The sequence below is a fragment of the Chelonia mydas genome, chromosome 2 (assembly GCF_015237465.2).
Source record: "Chelonia mydas isolate rCheMyd1 chromosome 2, rCheMyd1.pri.v2, whole genome shotgun sequence".
NCBI classification, from domain to species: Eukaryota; Metazoa; Chordata; order Testudines; family Cheloniidae; genus Chelonia; species Chelonia mydas.
Window position 1 is genome coordinate 218,370,280 of NC_057850.1, and position 23,785 is coordinate 218,394,064.

At 41.2% G+C, this 23,785-nt stretch overlaps 1 protein-coding gene across 5 annotated transcripts in view; it reads right to left on the reverse strand.

Moving 5' to 3' along the window:
• The window catches only part of CDK14 (cyclin dependent kinase 14), a 505,722-nt gene that overhangs the window by 220,473 nt on the left and 261,464 nt on the right, over positions 1 to 23,785 (reverse strand). For all 5 annotated transcript variants that reach the window (XM_037890727.2, XM_043541222.1, XM_037890728.2 and 2 more), the window contains one exon: positions 7,074 to 7,197. In XM_037890727.2, the coding sequence (XP_037746655.1) occupies positions 7,074 to 7,197 (124 nt within the window). The remainder of the gene's footprint in view (positions 1 to 7,073; positions 7,198 to 23,785) is intronic.

The window sequence follows — 23,785 nt, forward strand, 5'->3', positions numbered from 1 at the left end:
CATTGAGTATAACTCTCACAAACCCCAAACCTTTTAGCTCATGCTATCTATTATTAATCAACCTCTATGTCTTTAAGGATGTTCTTAAGGTTTAATCATATTTATTTGAAAATTTTTCTTTTATTGATCATTAATAACCCCCTGAAAATTTAAAACAGGACCTCCTCCATGCAGATGACCCAGGCCTCCTACAGGTTCCCATACATCTTCACAGACCCTGAGGGACCCAAAGGGTTTGAGTGAAAAATTTCTGGGGAAACTTCACCTCCCAATGAAGAATTCAGGAAAATTTCCATGAAGATCTCCTTGTGCAGATTTTTTCCCCCAAAATCCACTCCTACAGAAGATAATGATCAGTCCCAAGAACTTCAGGGACAAATACTGAGTTTCTGACCACCAATACTCGTACTCTTTGGAGTAATCACACATATCTCGGACCTCCCAGGAGGACAGTTCAAAGCTGTCATTTCTAACTGTGATCTTTCGAACGTAAGAGAAGAGCATGCAACTTTAAACAAGAACTCCATTTAATATGTAATCTCAAAAATCCACAGACCTAGATATTTCTCTATCTTTGACAATTACAATAAAGCCAGCAATATTTTATTGTTCTGGTCTGTTTCTATTTCAATATTGTATTTTGTATTTGTATTTTACAGCCCCTCTTCTCAAATGCTTAGATGTTCATAGCCACACACTATCTTGGCGACAAAAATAATAATAATCAGCTGTTGTGCTTGCAGCCAGGGCCTAAAATAACTTGTAAAAGTCAGTGTACATACTAAAGAGAATGAAGTGTCAATTACAAGCAGTGACTACACAGCAGGCATCTGTACTCTACAGTAATTGCACAATCCAAAATACAGCCCACGCTCCAGGAGCCTCCAACTTCTCTCATCTGTAGGTCTGTTCATCAGAATCCTATCAGCACAAGTAATTGCTGTTCCCTGGTGCTGCACCAGGAAAGCTGGTCCCAGGGAAGCTTCATCAGCTAGCAAACACCTGAAATTGAATTCCTGGTGGCATAGGTATATCAATCTATTGGAATAATAGGACAACAGCCCCACTAATACTTTGGCTAATTTTTCCCACAGCCACACAAGTTGATAAAGTTATATGATTCCAAGCTAAAGCTAAACTTTCACTGTTTTCTACACCCATGCTGGGTGGGATTTTCAGTACACTAACAGCTGAGGGCAGCGTGCCTATTCTCAAAGGCATTGTGCATGCTTTTAATTTTTCATTGGGCAGTTTTACATAACTATATTTTTGAGGCATACTGGTATAGATTCTTTCCTCATTTTAACCACTTTTATACTTATAACACCATTGACTTCCCAAGTTACTCCTGATTTACACCAATAACTAGGAGAAGAATCATATGGATTGCCTACACCTTTAATAAAAATAACATTAGTAAATAATAGCTTTTAAAAATTGAGAGTTCTGTATACTGTAATTTAAGTCAGTATGTAACTGGCACAGATGTGATTTGGTTTAAGGTTACAGAACACTCATTTCCCCTGTAATACCCCAACCCCTCATCTGGATCTTTGCTTTCTAGATGACAGAGTAGGACCAAACATAAAATATGAAACTAGTATGGCTCTAATCAGCTGGTCAGCAGATAGTATGGTAATAGGCATGGTAAGAAAACCTTGATAGAACAGATTGGTTGAATTAGTCACTGGAAATCTAGGAATCAGATTTTCAAAGGTGCTCAGAATTGCTTAATTCTCCCCCCATTGAAGTCAATTCCGAGGCAGTGTTTGCCCAATGCTGAGAACTTTTGAAAAACCCACCCTATGTCTTCTACATGAAAACTGAACAAGAAAGTGTCTTCAATACTTCAATCCTTATTTCCTTTCAAAGTCTTTGAAGCACTGTTTTCTTGTGAAAGTCTATGAGGAGACAGACACTTTCCTACATTAATTTGAAATGTAATGGTAACTGAAATATCATTATTGTTATGTTGCTTTAATATACAGCAAAAGTGAAGGGTTTCATAAAGTGTCCATATAATAAACAATATAGATCATGCACTTATTGACTAGGCAAAAAATCTGATCATATCTACTTCTGGAGGGGAAAGTATGCCATTTTTAGGGTTATATCTTTTAGTATGTGCTTCTATCAGATATTGCACAATCATTTGACACTGTCTATAGTTGAGATAAATACGTTTATTCTGAGAAATACTGCAGCTTTCAAAATTTCTGCAGAATGACATCACCAAACAAAACTGATCAGTTTTTCAACACACCAAAAGCAATCCTGTGTAAAGGCTAAACAAACGTATATGCAAATACAGGAGGCTTAAGATATACAAATAGCTAAGTGAAGAAATTGTGAACGGATGCCAAAGGAAATTAGCCAGGAAGTTTGATTTCTTTGTATGGTGGGTAGCTTAAAACAAATGGTGGTATTCTTTTCAATTTGGAATTGAAAATGGCTCTATTCATTAAAGGTTTAGCACCTTGTTTCTACTTAGAGGACAGTTTGAAAAAAAAAAGCTTTAAATCAAATTCACACACAAGATCAAAATTAATTCTTGCTCTTATTTAATCATTTCACAGGGAGAACTCCTAGCATATTTTAATATTTCTTAGAATTTATATTAGTTTTAAAATAGAAAGAAAAAGAGTTTACTTCTCGTCTACTTTGTGTAGCAACAATTATTCTAGACTTATTCTTCCATCTCATACAATGTCATGAAAGCAATTTTTTATACTTTATCAATTTTTAATTTGATACAGTCTCTGGTCTGTGTTCCCTTTTCCTTTGATTGCTGGGTCTCTCTTCTCATAAATGCTCTTTCCATAGGCACAATACAAAAGCAAACCTCCCTTGGTTACTTCTTTGCTTTGAAGAATGACACACACATAAGAGTATCAACATCTGGGAACTCTCCACAGCTTTAAAAAAAAAAATAAAAAAGGTTGTGTCTACAGTTACTCAACGATTCCAGCTCAGCGGCAACGTGATGCATTAGCAAGCAGGAGTGCTTTTCTTTCAGCATGTTTATCCAAGAACAATGATCTACCAAAGCCAACTTCTGAGTATTTGATATGTTACGCAGAGGGAATAAAATAAACCTGAGACTGAATTAAAAACTAGGGCTGCACTGTTGATTTTTGTAAACTTATGAAACCAAACTCTGAAGGTCTTCTCTTCTGGGACTGAAAGGCCGTTAGACTAAGATTTTATATTTAATTACACTGGCAAAGTCAATCCTGTCTCTGACACAAGCTCATTTCTCCTCGACTTCTCTTCTAATTTGAAAAAAGCCCCCTAATGTACTGTCATTAATCCAAAATATAATTTACACAAATTTCCCTCCCAAGAACATTCTAGAGAAGAAGTAGCCTGGGGGAGGTAGAGCTTCAACAGCAAAAAGGTTACATTTTATGTCTTTGGTAGAAGAGTGTCATTTATTTTGTATAATTGCATAATATTATAAAAAGAGAGGGATATTGGTCTTCTCATTTCCCATGCCGTCAGTGAAAGGGGTCATGACCCTCCAGCCATTTGCCTCATAGTTTTTAATTTTTCATCTTGATTTTCTGGAGGGAAATTTAACCCGTCTGGTTTTCCATTTCACAAGGTCATGAGCCATGAGGGAAAAAATAACTTGGAAAAATACAGACTTATAATCTTCTCTCAATATGTCAGTTATAGAGTATTACACAGATTTTTTTGGTTAATCAAGACAAACATAAGGGATTAAAAATTCTCCCTGACACCATCATACTGCAATTGAAATATGGGCGCTGAATATTGCAAGGACTTTTTCATTTACATGTATTATCTCTACCTGTTCTTCATTTATAGACTGTGCGCTTTCAAAGTAACACTGTATGCAAGCCTTACACGCGAGCCCTGATTTCTTGTCAACACAAAGAGGTGAAACGCTGGCCCCACTGAAGTCAATGGAAGTTTTGCCATAGACTGCACTGGGGCCAGGATCTCACCAGAAATATGCAATTAGGGCATTTCCTTACCTAAGGGGTTGAAGGCTGGTAACACAGTGAAGTAATCTAAAAGTGCTCAAGTGGCCTGCTAGAAACTGGGAAGTCTCTCTTGTGATTTTGTGTTTCCAGTTCAATGAGACACTTACCAGAGGTGGTGAATTTTCTAAATTTTGATAACCTATTTGCTTGCTCTCTACCCCAAGGAGGAGGGTGTAACCTAGACCCCGTCTAGTGTATGCAAGGGGAATTTACAGGCTATTGCAGTTTTCAGCAAACATTGCTGACACTTTCTTTTTTTTTTAAATGTCCATAATTTTCTCCTATCCCTGATGTTTAGGAAGGTTTTTGAAGGATTATGTTCTGTGTGTTACAATGAGACACGTATAATCAGTTCACGCTAACTATTCTGGCAGATCTATGCCTGTCAAACTGGACAAGTAGGATGTGCAGTGACTTCATAAACGGGAAAGGATTTCATTAGGCTCAGCTAAAACTTAAGCTGATTCCCACAGGCCGTGAACTGAAGTAATTTTTACATCTCTTATAATTTTTCATTTTTATTTAACCACCTCCCCCAACCTAACAAAGGTTCTTTTCAGATGAGAATTATATATTATTTATTTGTGTTACATAAGCCTAGGGGTCACAGTCATAGACCAGGACACTATTGTGCAGGCACTGTATAAAGATATATGAAAGCCAGTTCTTGCCCCACAAAGATCATAATCAAAGTAATAACTACAAAGCCAGAAGTTTGAAACTACACCTGGGTTTCCTATTGTCATGTCAAAAAAATGTAGTTACTTACTTTTAAAAGTGGGAAAAGCCTGTTTCATTCTTGTTTAACTCAAAATGGCTGAATGGAATTTCTCAGTTTAAAAAATATCTCCACTGGTCACAGAGAATCATCAGTACAAAAGGAAAGTTAAGAGGGTCTGAAAAGTGGGATTAAAATGAAAACTGTTTGCAACTTTAACTATACTTTTCGCTACCAGCCAAAGCCACAGTATCATCAGAACCTCATGAGTGGAACTAGGCAAAAAAAATTTGGAAAATGGTAAATTTGCCAAAAAATGTACTGTTCAGGATATCAAAACTATTTATGAATTTAAGTCAAATTCAGTAAATAGTTTTAGCCAAAAAAAACCCCAAACAAAAAACACTTTTAAAAATTCTGAAATGTCAGAATGTTTCATTCAGCCAGAACAATATATTTGTGATTTTTCATTTTGTGAAGCAAAACAAAACACCATACCGTTAGCTCAAAACTAACAAATTTTTTTCCCCTGATTTTCAGTTTGGTTACTGAACCAAAAAATCAGTTATTCTGTCAACTTTACCCTTGAGCTGTTTAGATTCTTTTAAGACTATAACTCAAGTTACTTTCATATCATCCTTGGATCTCTGTATATTTAACAGATATGGCAAAACCAGCAATTTCAACAAAGAAAATAAGTCACCTCAAATGACACACATTTCATCAGAGAGCTACTGTATATTCCACTGCAAGCATAATACCTAATGATCCTCCTATGTTTCATGAATTTCTCTAAGAAATGGAATTTTATTCTACAATGTATCATCCCGGAGAGCAGAGGTCTTCAAATTTTCTTTTAAAAAAGCATTTCTTGTTCAAATCTTGTGGCATCCTCCAAGTATTAAAAAATAGCAACAGAAAATGGTGAGTAAGGCTATACATGACTGGTTTCTGATATTGTTTCTTTAAGCTGCTTCACAATCTACAGACTAATCAAATTTATGTGAACTGCGATCAAATGAAGCTCGATTTCTTCCCCCAGCACATTAAGCACACACACACAGCTGCTACTCACAGTAACTTTAATTACAGACAAAATCACCATTAAATTACTAGTGAAATTGTAAATTAGCATGTAAGGTACCCTCACTACACTTGGTAAACAGAATGGGAAGCCCAGAGTATAGGGCGAGCTTTAAAAAAAAAGGCACCTCAAGAAGCTGATGGGCCACATTCTCATCTGGCATAGGCTGATGTAGTACCACTGAAGTGGATGGAGTTATGCTGATTTTCATTAGCTGAGAATCTGGTCCAGAGTAAGATACTGAACTCCTCAAGCACTTTGTCAGTATTTGGAAGTTTACACTTGATAAGCCAAAGTGTTTTTTTTTAAGTCACTGAGAGTTGGTCTACACTAGGAACTTATGTTGGTATAACTACATCACGCAGGGGTATAGAAAATGCACACCCCTGAGCAATGTAGTTACACCAACCTAACCCATGGTGTTCAGAGCGCTATGTCTACGTGTGGACTTCTCCCGTTGACATAGCTCTGGTGGAGGTGGAGTACCTACACTAACAGCAGAAGCTCTCCCAGTGGCATAAGTAGCGTATTCACGAAGTGCAGCTGCGCTGCTGTAAATGTAGACAAACCCCAAGAAAAGCATTACCATTTTCCACATCCACACTGGCACTATCCTTTAGAGGAAGAGGCACTGCTACGGTAACTGCTAGAAAAGGAGGGTTTTCAAGGAAGTGTTGAGAAGGAACATCCTTACAAGAAAGGGCTGAACAATGTCTCATACTGAGATGCTTTACAAAGAGTCGCCCAATGCCCAACAAGGGATCCACAATGGGTACTGAAATCAGTCCATATAATCCTTGTTTCTTCTAATCATCAGGAAGAACATTACTGATTTCTTATTTCCTCAAGCCTCATTCAATCATTGGTCATTTCATGAAAGTTAAATCCTATTTCCAGATCTTTATGTCCCCAGGACTACACACAGAAATGATTGTCCACTAGACATGACCTGTTCGTCGTTAGGCCTTTTCAAAGGTTCTCTCCTAACGTCTAAGTCTTAAGTTATGGAGATAACGAGAACTGAACTACTTGCAGCGTTATCATCCCTTTCTAGTAGGATTTGGAGTATTTATTTATTTTCCACTCACTAGTTTTAATCAAATATTATGTTGACCATAATCAATTTCTTAGCTCTGGAGAAAAAATTACAATTATCTGCAATAAAGTAGGTGTGTCTAAAGAACAGGAAAAATCAATGAAACCATCTGTCTGACATTCCCACAACATTATAAAATAGACATTTAATTAACTGCTTTCCTACCAAAGTCTGCCAGCTTTAATTCCCCCGTGTCACTGATCAGAAGGTTCTGTGGTTTCAGGTCCCTGTGCAAAATGTAACGCTGGTGGATGTAAGACAGTCCTCGCAGTAACTGAAATAAAAATAACTGAAAAAGAGGGGGACAAAAAAATGACTCCTGTTAATATTTGTACATAATGCACCAGATTTCTAAACAATCTGCAGGGGATTTGTATTTTATGGTAACAATTTCTTATGGCTTCGTCGTCATACAACTGCCCCCTCTCCAATTGTTTAAAACAGTTTTCAAATGTAAAAATAAGGAATATATTTTGCAGAAAACGATCTCCAATCCACAAACCCCACAGCTTCACACACTGAATTTACCTGATTTAAAACAACACAAGAACAATACTACTAGAAGCAGAACGCTCAGTTTCTACCAAACTGTAATTATATTCCATCTATCCACATAGCCTTAGTGATTAGGTGATAGCCTGGAGACAGATGTGTATCTGCACTAATTATAGGAAACAATAACATAGGGTGGTGGTGGGGAGACAGGACCAGGGAATGGGATAGAGGAGCTAAAACAAAGAAAATATTAAGGGTATAAACAACTCTCTCTGCTTCTCCAAAATGATTTGCAAAGATGATGCAGGTAGGATTTCCCCCCAAAAGTTTGATAGGAGTCAGCTGAGTTTTTTATTAAAAAAAAACAAAACCCAGTAACACAGGTTTCACTGAAATTGAGGCTATTTTCCACACACTAAAAGGTCTTTAAGGTAGGTTGAATTTGACACTCCTTGCCAGTGCCCATTTTAAACGTCCACCAGACTCTACAAATGCTTTAGTGTTTAGCTTTCCCTTTGTGCAGTTGTGCAATTTGCTCTTATGAAAAAGAGCTAGATGATTTTTTTTCAGATTTTCATGCGTCTTCCGATAGGCCCTGCCACTAAAGGATGGAAAATCTCACCCCTTGTATTAACATACATCTGGTTTGTTGAATACAGATTTCGCAGAGGTTGTCTATGCATACACCTTTTTAAAAAAGCTATGTCTGCTTGGACACAAGCCCTTCCTGGTATTATAATTATTAGAAGAAATATTCTGGTTCCCACGAGGAAACAGCACTGTCCCCTGTATTTTAGATATGCAAGGTTCATGTGAGGTCACGGAAAAATTACTCTTTACCTATTAGTCAAGTACCTGGCAAATAAAGATGCCCTCTTGCAAGACTTGGGGATCCATACCACCAAACCCAAAGATTTGGAAAAAGTCAACGTAGGCACATTAATAGTCACTAATTAGCTAGCAACACAACCCCTACATTTATTTAAAGAGTATTCAAATGAGAAAACATAATAAATAAGGTTATGAAATCTGATTATAGAAGAGAATAAAGCCTGACATGAAAGGAACAGAAATGTCACATTACTCAAGTTGAAACAGATTTAGTTACATTCCATTCCCCCTCCCCCGCAAGTGCAGACACAATACTACTGTATGTTTTGCTATTTAGTCAGGGCACAAAGAGCCATATCAATCAACTTCTTGCCCAGGTTCAGCTTAACAATGTGCTGAGGAAACATAAGAGCAGTATACCTTTTAAAAAAAAAAAAAAAAGCAGGAAAGTGATAAGTAACATACAGATTCCTTTGTGAATTAGTCTCTTAGCCCTGGTCTACACTACGAGTTTAGGTCGAATTTAGCAGGGTTTTTAGGTAGATTTAACCCTGTACCCATCCACACAACAAAGCCATTTTTGTCGACTTAATGGGCTCATAAAATCGATTTCTGTACTCCTCCCCAATGAGGGGATTAGCGCTGAAATCAACATCACCGGGTCGAATTTGGGTTAGTGTGGACACAATTTGACGGTATTGACCTCTGGGAGCTATCCTACTGTGCTCCATTGTGACCACTCTGGACAGCACTCTGAACTCAGACGCACTGGCCAGGTAGACAGGAAAAGCCCCACAAACTTTTGAATTTCATTTCCTGTTTAGCCAGTGTGGCAAACTGATCAGGACAGGTGACTGTGCAGATCTCATCAGCAGAGGTGATCAAGGAGTCCCAGAATTGCAAAAGAGCTCCAGTGTGGACCAAACGGGAGGTACTGGATCTGATTGCTGTATGGGAAGACAAATCCGTACGATCAGAACTCTGTTCCAAAAGATGCCAAAATATTTGAAAAAATCTCCAAGGGCATGAAATACAGAGGCTATCACAGGGACCCGCAGCAGTGCCACGTGAAACTTAAGGAGCTTAGGCAAGCCTACCAAAAAACCCAAGAGGCAAACTCCCACTCGGGTCAGAGCCCCAGACATGCCGCTTCTATGATGAGCCGCATGCAGTTCTAGGGGGTGCCCCTACCACTGCCCCACCTCTGTATGCGGACTCCTGCACAGGGGGAGTCTCACACAACAGGGATAAGTATTTTGGAGACGAGGAAGATGATGAAGAGTGGCAGGTTGAAGATAGCGCATACCAGGCAAGTGGAGAAACCGTTCTCCCCGACAGCCAGGAACTGTTTATCACCACGGATCCAATACCCTCCCAACCCGGGCTCCCGGACCTTGAAGGAGGAGAAGGCAGCTCTAGTGAATGTACCTTTGTAAATATAATACACGGTTTAAAAGCAAGCGTGTTTAATGATTACTTTGCCCTGAAGGCTTGGGATGCATTCGTGGCCTGTACAGCTACCGGAAAAGTCTGTTAACGTGTCTGGGGATGGGGCAGAAATCCTCCAGGGACATCTCAATGAAGTTGTCCTGGAGGTACTCCCCTCCCAAAGCCTTTGCAAAAGGTTTCTGGGGAGGGCAGCCTTATTGCATCCTCCATGGTAGGACACTTTACCAAGGCAGGCCAGTAGCACATAGTCTGGAATCATTGCATATGAAAGCATGGCAGCGTGTGGTCCCAGTGTTTGCTGGCATTCAAGCAACATCCGTTCTTTATCTCTCTGTGTTATCCTCAGGAGAGTGATATAATTCGTGGTCACCTGGTTGAAATAAGGGAATTTTATTCAGGGTACATTCAGAGGTGGCCGTTCCAGCTGGGCTGTTTGCTGAACAGAAATCATCCCCGCTGTTAGAGATGTGGTGGGGAGAGGGGTGAAGCGATCATCCCAGAGAATTGGGTGGGGGGGGGGGGTTAGTTGGGTTTGTGCTGCACGTTAACCAGAAAACATCAGCCCGTCCTTTTAAATGGCCAATGTGTCTTTTTCAATTTTAAATCTCCCTTTTTTCCCTTCCAAATCTGCAAATGTTTCAACGCTGCAACTAGCATCTCCGTCCCAGAGGCTAGCGTAGATTAGACGGCGAAAAAAACACACTCGCGATGAAATGTTCTGAGCTCATGCAGTCCACTCAAACTGAAAGAGCCCAGCAGAATGCGTGGAGGCAGACAATGGCAGAGTCCAGAAAAGCACAAAATGAACACGAGGACAGGAGGGACGTGGGAAAGGACAGGTGGTGGTAGCAACAGGAGAGGTGGCGGGATCAAGAGGAAAGGTGGCGGCAACATGATGAGAGGAGGCAGGATACAATGCTGAGGCTACTGAAGGATCAAACTGATATGCTCCGGCATATGGTTGAGGTGCAGGAAAGGCACAGACCGCCACTGCAGCCCCTGTGTAATCAACTGCCCTCCTCCCTAAGTTCCATAGCCTCCTCACCCAGACGCCCAAGAACACGGGCGGGGGTGTTCGGGCCCCCAACCACTCCACCCCAGAGGACTGCCCAAGCAACAGAAGGCTAGCATTCAATAAGTTTCGAAGTGCAGTGTGGCCTTGTCCTTCCCTCCTCTCCCCCCTCCTCTACCCCTCATGGGCTACCTTGGCAGTTATCCCCCATTTTTCTGACGAATTAATAAAGAATGCATGAATTTGAAACAACAACGACTTTATTGCCTCTGCAAGCGGTGATCGGGGGGGGGGGGGGGAGAGGAGGGGAGCGGAGGGCGGTTGGCTTACAGGGAAGTAGAGTGAACCAAGAGGGCGGGTTTTCATCAAGGAGAAACAAACAGAACTGTCACACTGTAACCTGGTCAGCATTGAAATTGGTTTTCAAAGCTTCTCTGATGCGCAGCGCGCCCTCCTGTGCTCTTCTAACCGCCCTGGTGTCTGGCTGCATGTAATCAGCAGCCAGGCGATTTGCCTCAACTTCCCACCCTGCCATAAATCTCTCCCCCTTACTCTCACAAATATTGTGGAGCGCACAGCAAGCAGTAATAACAATGGGAATACTGGTTTCTCTGAGGTCTAACTGAGTCAGTAAACTGCACCAGCGTGCTTTTAAATGTCCAAATGCACATTCAACCACCATTCTGCACTTGCTCAGCCTGTAGTTGAACAGCTCCTGACTACTGTCCAGGCTGCCAGTGTACGGCTTCATTAGCCATGGCATTAAGGGGTAGGCTGGGTCCCCAAGGATAACTATACACATTTCAACATCCCCAGTGGTTATTTTCTGGTCTGGAAAGTAAGTCCCTTGCTGCAGCTGTTTATACAGACCAGAGTTCCTGAAGATGAGAGCATCATGCACCTTTCCCGGCCATCCCACGTTGATGTTGGTGAAACGTCCCTTGTGATCCACCAGTGCTTGCAGCACCATTGAAAAGTACCTCTTTCGGTTTATGTACTGGCTGCCTTGGTGGTCGGGGCCAAGATAGAGATATGCGTTCCGTCTATGGCCCCACCACAGTTAGGGAATCCCATCGCAGCAAAGCCATCCACTCTGACCTGCACATTTCCCAGAGTCACTACCCTTGATAGCAGCACATCAGTGATCGTGTTGGCTACTTGGATCACAGCAGCCCCCACAGAGGATTTGCCCACTCCAAACTGATTCCCGACTGACTGGTAGCTGTCTGGCATTGCAAGCTTCTGGAGGGCTATCACCACTCGCTTGTGAACTGTGAGGGCTGCTCTCATCTTGGTATTCTTGAGCTTCAGGGAAGGGGAAAGCAAGACAAAGTTCCATGAAAGTGTCCTTACACATGTGAAAGTTTCGCAGCCACTGGGAATCATCCCAGACCTGCAAAACTATGTGGTCCCATCAGTCTTTGCTTGTTTCACGGGCCCAGAATCGGTGTTCCACGGCATGAGCCTGCCCCACTGCCACCATGATGGCCAAATTGCCGGGGCCTGTGCTTTGAGAGAAGTCTGTGTCCATGTCCTCATCACTCTTGTCACTGTGCTGCCATCACCTCCTCGCCTGCTTTTGCAGGTTCTGGTTCTGCATATACTGCATGATAAAGCGTGAGGTGTTTACAATGCTCATAACTTCTGCAGTGATCTGAGCGGGCTCCATGCTTGCCATGGTATGGCATCTGCAAGAGAGCAGAATGGCAGCGGAAGCGGTCATTCAGTGACGATGGTTTGCAGACCTACTGCACCGTCTGCTGCCAGGACACAACAGCTGAGCGGGCTGCACGCTTGCTGTGTTATGGTGAGACAAAAGCAGCCGAGCAGAGTTGCAGCAGAAGCGGCCCTGCAAGACCACCAGCGGAAGCAGTGGCTGACGACCTGCAAGGTGGATTCATGAGAGCAGGAGAGTAGAGTTGCAGAGGAAGCGGGAGCCCATGAGAGACAACATGGAGAAATTCGCTATCGAGACAAGAGCAGGAGAGCAGAGAGGCAGCGGAAGCGGTGGTTCGATGACGAAGATTAGCAGACCTACTGCACTGTCTGCTGAAAGCAGCATGGCGCCCGCATGGAAAAAAGGCACGAAACGATTGTCTGCCTTTGATTTCATGGAGGAAGAGGCGACTGACGACATGTACCCAAAACCACCCGCAACAATGTTTTTGCCCCATCAGGCATTGGGAGCTCAACCCAGAATTCCAATGGGCAGCGGAGACTGCGGGAACTGTGGGATAGCTACCCACAGTTCAACGCTCCAGAAGTCGACGCTAGCCTCAGTACTGTGGATGCACTCTGCTGACTTAATGCGCTTAGTGGGGACACACACAATCGACAGTATTAAAATCGCTTTCTAAAAATCGCTTTCTATAAATTCAACCTAATTTCATAGTGTACACATACCCTAAGGTGCCACAAGTACTCCTCATTTTTTTTTGTGAATTGTAGTGAGCATGGAATTTGTGGTGCATAAAAACCATTTTTAGGGCAGGAAGTAAAACTGGCTTTCATTATGGCCTTAGAATTTAGATTAGGTATTATCAAATGGCTTCCCAATAATTTTTGAATAGAAAAATACGAAATAGGGCCAGTTTACTCAACCATGCAAGAGGTATTTGACCACAAATATGGATTTTAAGTGTGCAAAGAAACCACAAGCATTTCAGATTACTAGAACACTATGATACCAAGAATTCATAAATAATACTTTAGTTCAACTGCCTTTAAGGCAACGGATCAAAATGATCTTATGTGCTGTGTCCAAATAGGAAACAAAACAATACAACTTCACAATGAACGAAACATAATGAATTACAGGCTCTCTGAGAACAGAGTTGGAAACAAAAACTCTTAGCTTTATTCAGTCCTCAAACATGTAGTTTTCATGATAACTGCCATGACTAAGCTAATTAATTTTCTTGCATAAATTACTATGGTCTTAATTGTCCTGGGGAGCGGAGGGGGGAAAAACAGTGGGAGAAAAAAAGCCCACTGGAAACTTTATAAGGTGAACCATGTTGCATTTTCCCCCTTCTTTCCTGAAGGGAAGAGTTTTGTAATCTTGGCCCGAGGAAAGACTTCAAAATGGGGCTCTAGAAACAGAAAACCAGTTGTGTCATGGAAAATAGGCAGCAAAGCTTCACCACATGCCTTTATGCCACTGGCCCTTTCCACCTCCTTCTGAACCCATCTGCACAAGACCCCCACCCATGGGGAGCAGAAGCCCTGTTGTGGAGTTAGTGCCACCTGGATAACCATTAACTCCCACCTAAATTTCTGATCAGATATCAACTAGGTTAGGAGGGTTATGTGCCACTTATAGTGGTCATTCCTCTGTCTTTACCCTCTCCCACCTGCAATATGCTCAATTCTAATGGTCATGGAGCCTCAACCTGGTGGTTTGTGGGAGGGACTCTGAGGAGTATGCAGCTGAAACAATGACTCCTCCTAGCTCTGCCAGCATCTTTAGCTCTCTCCCACCCGTGTAAGCAGAGGGGACCCTACAAATCTACGTGCTTAAGTTCTTCTGTCAATAAAAAGGTAAACAAGTCAAGTTCTGTGGACACTATGGACCTATTCACGTACCTGCTGTAGTCAATGGCAAATCTCTTATTGACTTCAATGGGCAGAAGGATCGAGGCTGTGCATGGGGATGGAAATGGGAGTGGAATTACAGAGACAATAAATGGGACTTGTCCTGACATGTTATTAGTAAAACAAAAAGTGGTATCAAATAAACCAGGCTGTAGGAATGTCAAATAACCTGCAATTATGAGACTATGACATCGTGCTGTGCATGTAGCGTATAATTAGCAAGAACTAAGGTTTTGGTCATTTTGAAACATTGTGACAGTGAATGAATAAGGTAGAGGAGTGGCAGAAAGTGGCAAGAGAAGAAGAACAGAAGTAGGCTCAGTTGAAGTTATTTTTATTTTTTAGCTGTCAGTCTTTGGAAAGGGCTAATGTTACATGATGATGATGATCGATAATCTTTAAAACCATCCAGTTACAAAGTTTGAAAAGTGGCATTTGAGACCTTTCCTTATTTAATACAGCCGTTAAAGAAGCACATTATTGCGATAACAGTTATACTGTCTGCACTTTCATCAGAGTAGCTGGTTTTCAAGAGGGGGCTGCATGCAGGCCATATCTATTCAGAGATATTCAAAGGTGTTAGCCATGTTTAAAATATAAGAGAAAGAAGCACAAAATGTTATCATCTACAAGAGACAAAACCAGATATCACTGCTCTCCGTGTAAGGTCTGGACCATTCTCCCCAGTGTTCACAAACAAGGCCTGATCCAAAGCTCAGTGAAGACAATGGGAAGATTCCCATTGACTTCAATGGGCTTGCATCAAGCCATCACAGCAGGCTGTCCATGTGCAGATCTCAGCTGCCTCCACAGCACTGGTCCCTCCCTCCAGACCCCACAGAAAGTTTATTGGGTCCAGGGTACATGCTCATGGGAGGGGTAGAGGCTGGACAGGTTGATGTGGAAGAAGTTTGCTGTACTGGGGGTGCAGGAATGCACATCATCCCTCTCCCACATAGATTCTCCAGACAAGACAGTACAACCTGAGGCTCTATTACCTTTTCCACAGACCATCTCTTGGGCGGGGGAGGAGCCCAAGACGACTTGGGCCTTGCAATGCCTCAGGAGACTACCAGAGACCAGAGCTGGTGCAGATGCACAAAGGATTTGCCAGGTTTACAGGTTAGCCCTGCAGTCCTTTCTATGGGGATAGGAGGACTTTCTCTGGATGAGATGACATGGAGGGATCTGTATCAGAGCCCCCTCCTGTGTGTTTTACTGCAGGAGGGGATGATCTGGCCTCGAATGCGTACGCAGAGAGCTGTGTAGAAGCTTTCATTCTACAGAACACACACAGGTCCAAATCCTAGCCTCACTTTATCCACAGCATGAGAGTTCACATGGAGTTGAGCAGCTGAGATGGACATTGCACTGAAAGGGACAAAGATTAGAGTATGGCTGGATTAATGTTCAGATCTGTAGCAGAATGTCGTCTTGATTCATATTGCAGCATTAGCAGAGTTGACTTACACACACACACACACAGCATAAGCTTTATCTTCCTTGATAATATAGCTGATACTCATGTGATGCCTAGCAAAAAGCGTACCTGTGAGGTATTACTTAATCATTCGGATTCTCCTTTGTGTATTCAACGTGAATCGATACCATATTCAGTCTTAATAGGCAATCAAATCTAAAAATACCAGTAAGTGACATGCAAGATGTCTCATGTCTGAAACCAGTCTATTTTCCCCACGATCCAGAGGATACTGTAACCTCGGATTAATTTTTGGTTAATTAGGCGTGGAACGGGGCAATACATACAACAGAGTCATATAGCTAGTAAAATAAACATGACCATATGTCATACTTGCTTAGTTTTTTTTTAATAAAACATCAACATAATGTTAAAAAATTCTATTTGATCATATGAATTGCCATTAAGCACAGAAGCAATGACAAATGTCTCTGTGCGACCTCTGTTAGCATGTCCAAAGCTGATCAAGTGCAATCTCTTTTACCACTGTAGGTTTGTTATTCTTTTTTCTCTCCCACCATGATAATAACCATGAGATAAAATGTAACATTTCATTTCTAACAGTATCCTGGAGATGTATTGTGCTTTTTTAGGTCAAAGCTTTGTAGGCGCTCTCATCTCAATAGTCAGGAGAAGAAACTTCAGGAACAAAGTGTTGACTTGACATGGACTTGCATCCCAAAGAACAAAGGATTTTATCTGACTAAAAATATTAGCCAGAGTTAGCATGATTTCCACTATCATAATAAGCTTTATTTCAGTAAAAGCTGGCCCTGTCTTAATTTCCCAGAACCTATTGGACAGGCTTCTCTAAAAAGCAAGGTTTAAAGATACTCTTATCAAAACCACATTCTTAGAGGCTTGGAGCCTGATCCTGCATTCCTAACACACAGAAAAAGTTCCACTGAAGTCAATTTCACACAAATATTCAACAATGGAATGAAAATTTCACTGGAATGAAAAGCTCATTCAGATTCTAAAAATATACAGAAATTTACACTTGCCTGTAGCAGAACTGTAGTGAAAACAGCTCAGAAAGTGTTAACTAGCCAAGTTCTATATTTGATTTTTTTCTCTCATCAGTACATCTCCCCACTATGTGCTAAAGTCATTTGTAATGAGGGACAGTGTGCATAATTAACTGAGCTTGATGCTACTCCTTTCTGATCAGTTAATATAACGTGGCAACTTAGTAGCTGATGTTCAATAGGTGAAAGATTCTTTTCATTTCCTTTTCCAGAACTATTGAGATTAAAAACTCTCCCTTCTACCTTTCATCTCACTGATGCACTCGCGTGCTGAAATAGTTCAAGAGTGACTTGTATTATAATACATCATCAGTTCGAAGAACACTATTTCTGAGGTTGTATTTTTTTCTTTTCATCTTGACTATATTTCTTTATTTTAGCTGAAGCATAAATGTATCAAAATATATATGTTCAGTGAATGTTTTTGTGTATATTTCTCTAATCTCACAACATATTATAGAAACTTCATGAAACTCACATGTTTCTTAATACATTAATGAAGGTTTTGCATTTAATGTTCACGTTTGTGCATGGGATTAAATCATTACTGTCTAAGTGGCAAAGCTAATAGAAAGTAGAGTGAAATCCTGATGACATAGTTAATGTCTGATCACTAGAAAGTCTCATTTAAAAATCAATTCTCAATGCTATCTGTAAAAGACTACCTTAATTTGGCATGACATTATTCTGTCTGTTATACACCTGCTTGTTCTCTGAATGAGGAATGAAAAACAGCAACTTCAATCATATTAAACTACATATCTTCCTATTTGGCATATCTATTAAAATATTTTCATATTTACACCAACAGCATCACTAGTTTCAGTGAATATGACAGATATTTCACAAGTAATATACTAGTTTTAATTTGTTCCAAAACCTGATCTGGGAAAATAAGAAGAGCAACCACGACACGTAGATATTTTAATGTAAAAACATCTTTTCAGCCAAACTATGGTGACTCAATAGAATAAGTAAGACAAGATATATTCTCATCTAGATGCATGAGGCAAACCCATCATCTCCAGACACTTTATCATGGTTTAGTCATCTAAACTCCTGTTCATCTAGATGATAAAGTACCACGGGAAGTTTCTATAAAAGTGCCAAAATTCTGGACTTTCTGATTGCTGCGGCTCGTCAATCATCCGGACAGGAGGAAACCCCTCAATTCTGGATTGGTAGAGTCAGAGTAAAGATGGTTTCTTTTTTCTCTCTCACTTGCTGATCATTTTTTCCAGAGTAAATAAATAACATAATGGGATAAAAACATACTATTAGAACACTGCCTAGCTGTTATGTTTTAGTAAAGAATACATATTTTAACTCAGTACTATTAACCAATGGCAGTTTCTGTTTAGTAACAGCCACCGGGTAAGACTGTACTATTGGCATATTTTCAGAAGTCATATTTCAAAGATAATAAGCCACATTTGGTTAAACATAGAAGAGGTTAACTAACTACTCCTATGTTCTAAATGTTTCCCCATGTTTTCTGCTCCAGATTATTCTAAAGGAGAAATCAGTTCAGTTATTCCTTTTGCAAATATAAATATTTATAAGTCAAATACCCTAAGGCTTTGACTCGGGTTGTTAATTTCCAGATTGGTCATTAGCTCCTGAAATTATCCATTTGTCAAGAACAGATATTATTTTAAAAACTATAACCATTAGTTAAGGGATAATGTTCATGATGGAGGAGTATGGGAGGCAATAAATGAATTCTGCAAGTGACAATTAAGCGACAGCGTGAAGATGAGATTTTTTTTAATAAGAGCACACACCATTTATTGTATGCATATTTCAACATTCTCAGCATTATTCTGTACTTCCTTTTTTGGAGGCCAGTAGTATAAGCTTACTTTTAATATAGTCATAATTTTATTATTTGGGATTTGTACTCGTACAGATTCCACTGCACGGTCCTCTCCACTCAAATTTTTAGCTCATTAGATTCTATGCAATCTTTCAGTTATATTTCTCACCAACTATCTCTATAATCAAATCTGTTCTACACACACAAGTATTACAGTATCCCACAGAGTTTTGTCATTCCTCCATGTTTCACGAATACCTATTACTTCAAAGCCCTCCCTCACATTACAGTTCACTTATTTTTGTTTTTTGGTTGTTTTTTTTTTCTTAAATAAAACCAGATGCAGTTTTCTTGCTGCAACCTGAATCCTGCAATCTTTTGCAGAGTTTAGGTTGCTGGCCTGGGAAACAGGAGACCTTGATTCAATTCTCCACATTGCCACAGACTCAGTTGCCCTCTCCCCATGTTTCAGTCCCCCCCAGGAATGTTGTGAAAATAAAATAAATTTGTGCTGCTCATATAATATGGTGATGACAGACAGGAATGTAAACCGGGCTAGTTTCAGATACTAGATGCAGTATCTGGGGGAAGATTGATTCTCCCTGCACCTAAAGCTCTGCACTGGGGCACTGATGCTCTGCATTTGTCCAAAATGCTGGAGAGAAAAGCTGCACAGGAGAAGGAGGAAGTCAGAGCAGTAGTATTAGATGGTGGAGGGAGTGAGCTGCTCCTTCCATCCCTTTTCAATCAAACGAGATCTTATCAGCCTGCCTGTTTTGTCATGCTGGATATTTTTTGGATGGGAAGCAGGTTGATTTTATGTTACCCTCTGGCAACTCCTGGGTTACTCACTTTAGGGTTGTATCCCACCAGTTAAGACACCATGTTAGAAGAAAATGTTTACTTAACCTATATTACAACAATCTTTGTCCAATCTAAGTTGCCTTATGAACACAAATACACAAGAGCCAAAAATTACCTGTAATGTTAAAAACAAATCTCAGTAGTTTTTCTGTAGCTTCAGCCTACTTCAACACAATATCAACTCAAATAATCTAAGGACAATTAGCTTCCATATTATTTTCCGCTTTAGACAGGGATGCAAAAGTAATCCAGGCATAATTACTATGATCTCAAATTCCACCTGTTCTATCCACTCTAGGACAGGGGTGGGCAAACTTTTTGGCCCGAGGACCACATCTAGGTACGGAAATTGTATGGCAGGGCATGAATGCTCATGAAATTAGGGTTGGGGTGCAGGAGGGAGTGAGGGCTCTGGCTGAGGGTGTAGGCTCTGAGGTGGGGCTGGGGATGGAGGGTGCTCCGGGCTGGGACCGAGGGGTTCAGAGAGCGGGAGGGGGATCAGGGCTGGGGCAGGAGGTTGGGGCACAGGAGGGGGTCAGGGGTGCAGGCTCCAGGCGGTGCTTACCTCAAGCAGCTCCCAGAAGCAGTGGCATGTCCCCCTTCTGGTTCCTACACGGAGGTGTGGCCAGGCAGCTCTGCGCACTGCCCATCCGCAGGCGCCACCTGTGCAGCTCCCATTGGCCATGGTTCCCAGCCAATGGGAGCTGCAGGGGCAGTGTTGGGACAGGGGCAGCATGCGGAGCCCCCAGCTGCCTCTATGCATAGGAGCTGGAGGGGGGACATGCTGCTGCTGCTTCCAGGAGCTGTGTGGAACATGGCAAGCCCCCAACCCCGCTCCCTGGCTGGAGTGGGGCAAGCCCCGGACCCCACTCCCGGGCGGGAGCTCAAGGACCAGATTTAAACATCTGGAGGGCCAGATGCGGCCCCCAGGCCATAGTTCGCCTACCGCTGCTCTAGGATTTATGGGAAATGGGCTCATCCACAAAATAATCAACATATCAAGACAGGAAGGTCATTTTACTTACAGACCAAATGAAGATATATTTGGAAATGTGATGCTCTGGAGTAAAAACAAGTATATTTAGGTACTGATTGAGAGTAGAAAAGCTAAGAGAACAATTTTAAAGGTGCCATACATTTCCTTTAGAGTTGGGTGTAATAGAGAAAGAAAAAAATTCTTCAAAATGAACTAGGTTATAGGGTTTCTAATTTTTAGTAATTGGACCACCAAGACCCACATCCCTTCTCTGCCTCTTCCCTCAAGGCCCTACCATGGTCACATGCTCCTCTTCTCCCGTCACTCAGTGAATCGTCTCAAGGAACCTACCTGCAGGTAGGAGGCAGCCCTGGCTGAGCAGGGGCTGGCACAAGTTAATGACCTGGCGACTCTCCCCACCTCGTGGTAACCGGACTTTTGGTTTGGATGCCATTAGGATTGCCATGTCCCACTTTCGACTGGACTTTCTGATCGAAAACCAGACACCTGGCAACCCTAAATGGCACCTGGACACAGAAGCCGAAAACTGAATTGTCCAGATAAAACCCGGACGGGTGGCAACCCTACTAGGTTATGAATTTGCAAAATTGGAACAATTTTACAGGTGGCTGCTGCTAGCACTCAGGAGACCTGAGGACAAAAGAATGTCCAAAAAACTAGATGGAATGACCAGGAGATGGCCAGAGAGCAAAAGGGAAGGAAATTAGATAAGCAGGGAGGCAGCAGCAAAAGTCATATGGGGAGTGACTGCTGTGGCCATCTGAGTTTACACTACTGGAAGCAATCATATATAGTTAGAACTGGGGACTAGGAAGTGCAAACAACTTCCACAGGCAGCAACAACTGGGGAAAAGAGATCTGACCAGAAGTCCCAGGAAGCTGGGCCAGCTGCAGCTGAGAGAAAACAAGGAGAAAGTCTGACAAGGGATAGAAAGTCAGAATTGCTCCAAGAGAGGCGTAGGACAGACACAATTCTCAAGATACTGCAAGAAGCCCTTAATGTGGGAGGTTCTTAAAAAGCAAAAACTGGGGGTGGCGGATCACTTACTGAGGAGTTAGAACTTCTGCTTTAGAGATTTCATCAGCAGGGGGAACAAGTCTCCACCACAGTGAAGGGAAAGGGTGGGCCACAGGGAAGGGAAAGGGTGGGGCTGTAGAAAAAGCTTCAGCAAACAGGTGAATGAGTACAACTTGACTTTCACCACACTCAGAAGAACGCAGAAAGTGAAGATGTTGATCACATGTGGACTGAGACAGGAGGGAGATGACATGAATGGACCCCACCTGGAATACCAGTGGAGGTGGTTGAAACATGTTTTGCAATAGAAAATGCCTGTTTGATTGAACTGAAATTTTCATCAAAAAAAGTATATGTTCATTAAAAAAATCATAAACTGTATTTTTTGTTTTTGACAATAACCCACATTTTTAGAGGACAAACGTTTGATGAAAGAAAAAAAAAGTTTGCCAACATTTCTCACAGGGAAAAATAATCACAATCACCTCTAATTACCAGGCAACATCCACACATCAAAAGCAAAGCCAAGCCCAGACATGTGAGGCCAAGGGTTTAAAACTTATCTCTCGCCAGTGGACTTGAAAGTCTTTGTTACCAGGTTCAAGAAACCCTGAGCTTGCCCATTCCTATTAAACTGCTCCCTAGAGTCTCAGTTAATAATTACCTTTCCTCCCACCAGCCATACATCTAGTTAAGAGTTTGTATCTCATATACTTATATTTTCTTTATTGACAGCTTTGGTAGAGGCTTATTTGTTACCAAATGTGAACATGAATATTTACTGAGAACCCACCAGGTGAAGAGTCTATAGGGCCAAGTGTTTGGAGTATCTGGGGTTCAACATTTGGCTCCTAGCTCATCAGGCCACTAAAAGGCATCTAAATGCATTTGGTACGTTGACACTCACATTTACACTAATCAGGGAAACGGGGTGTGTCACTAGAATATGAAATAATATATCCATCCCAAACTAAAATCCAACATCCAAGCAACCCTGCATCTCAAAGGGTCTAAAATGCATGTGTCAATTTTGAGATTTGGGCCCAGGAGAGAAAGAGAGAGAGAGGGGGAGAAAAAGATTTTGAAATATTTACACACACACACACACACCTCAATCTAATAGTTTGGGAAGCAATCCTTTTTGTCTTTGTTTAAATATGATGTCCAAAGATTTTTACAATGTAGATTATTTTGAGATCTTCCTCTTTATGCTTGCATACAAGGAGTAAGCAAAACATTACCACTATTTTAAATGTGTTTAAATGACAGTAAATAGTATTAATGGAACCACGAGGAAAGGCAATATGACAAAGGCAATACCCAAGACGACACTAGTACATGTGTTGATTTTATTCCACTTGCAATTTTGTTCCTAAGATAAAACCCTAGGCAACTGCATTGTCTTCAGCTGGCAAATAAGGAATAAAGATGATTCATAATTAGGCTGGGATGTCCCACGGACACCAAAACATTAATTAAGGATGCCTTTGTTTCCACATACTCAATGCAGTGACTGATACCAGAAGTGATTCCATTTAGTATAAATGTTGTTTCACAGGAAATATATTGTATAGTATTCTGCAGAAAAAATATATATATATTTACATATTTATCGTGATTTATTGCTAATTACACTGGAATGTAGGCTATGGGTACACCCTTCAAGAACAAAGCTGAAAGTTGAATGTCTTCAGCCACCTTGGGAAACCATCTATAGTTTACTATCAGAGTGTAGCCCAGACAGTCTAGCATGGCTTAGTGCTGCTAGAGCATCGTTGCTTAATTTGAAATTATATTTTAAAAACTGATCTGGGGAAGGATTTATGCAGTATTTCCTTCCACCATGGAAAGTACTTGACAGTAGAAGGAAGGAATATAAACACCTACTTCAGGCAATTCTGACTAGATTTCTTGTAAAATCATTTGTTAACCTTTTTCTTCTTTCAGGTGTCTGTTTTGCTTGCACAACCTCCTCTCTTACTTTCAATGAGCATAGTTTTTCTGCCCCTTTTCATCTCCCTCTTGCTAGAAAAACTAAATTGGGAATATTAAATACACAAAAAAATTAGTTTTATGGGGTTTTTTTTCAATGGAAAAGAGAATTTAAAATGTGTCCTGTGAGAGACTGCTGGAATCAGGAGGTCAGCTAGGAGAGAAAGGTGGCCAGTTTTAAACTGCCCCTCCTCCCCACCGGCTTTTCATTTTCCTCCTGCTCTCCTTTCCCCTAACACACTTCCTGAACTTGAGTTCTTACATCAAGACCTTGAACTAAAGAGTCTAAATGCAGCTCCTA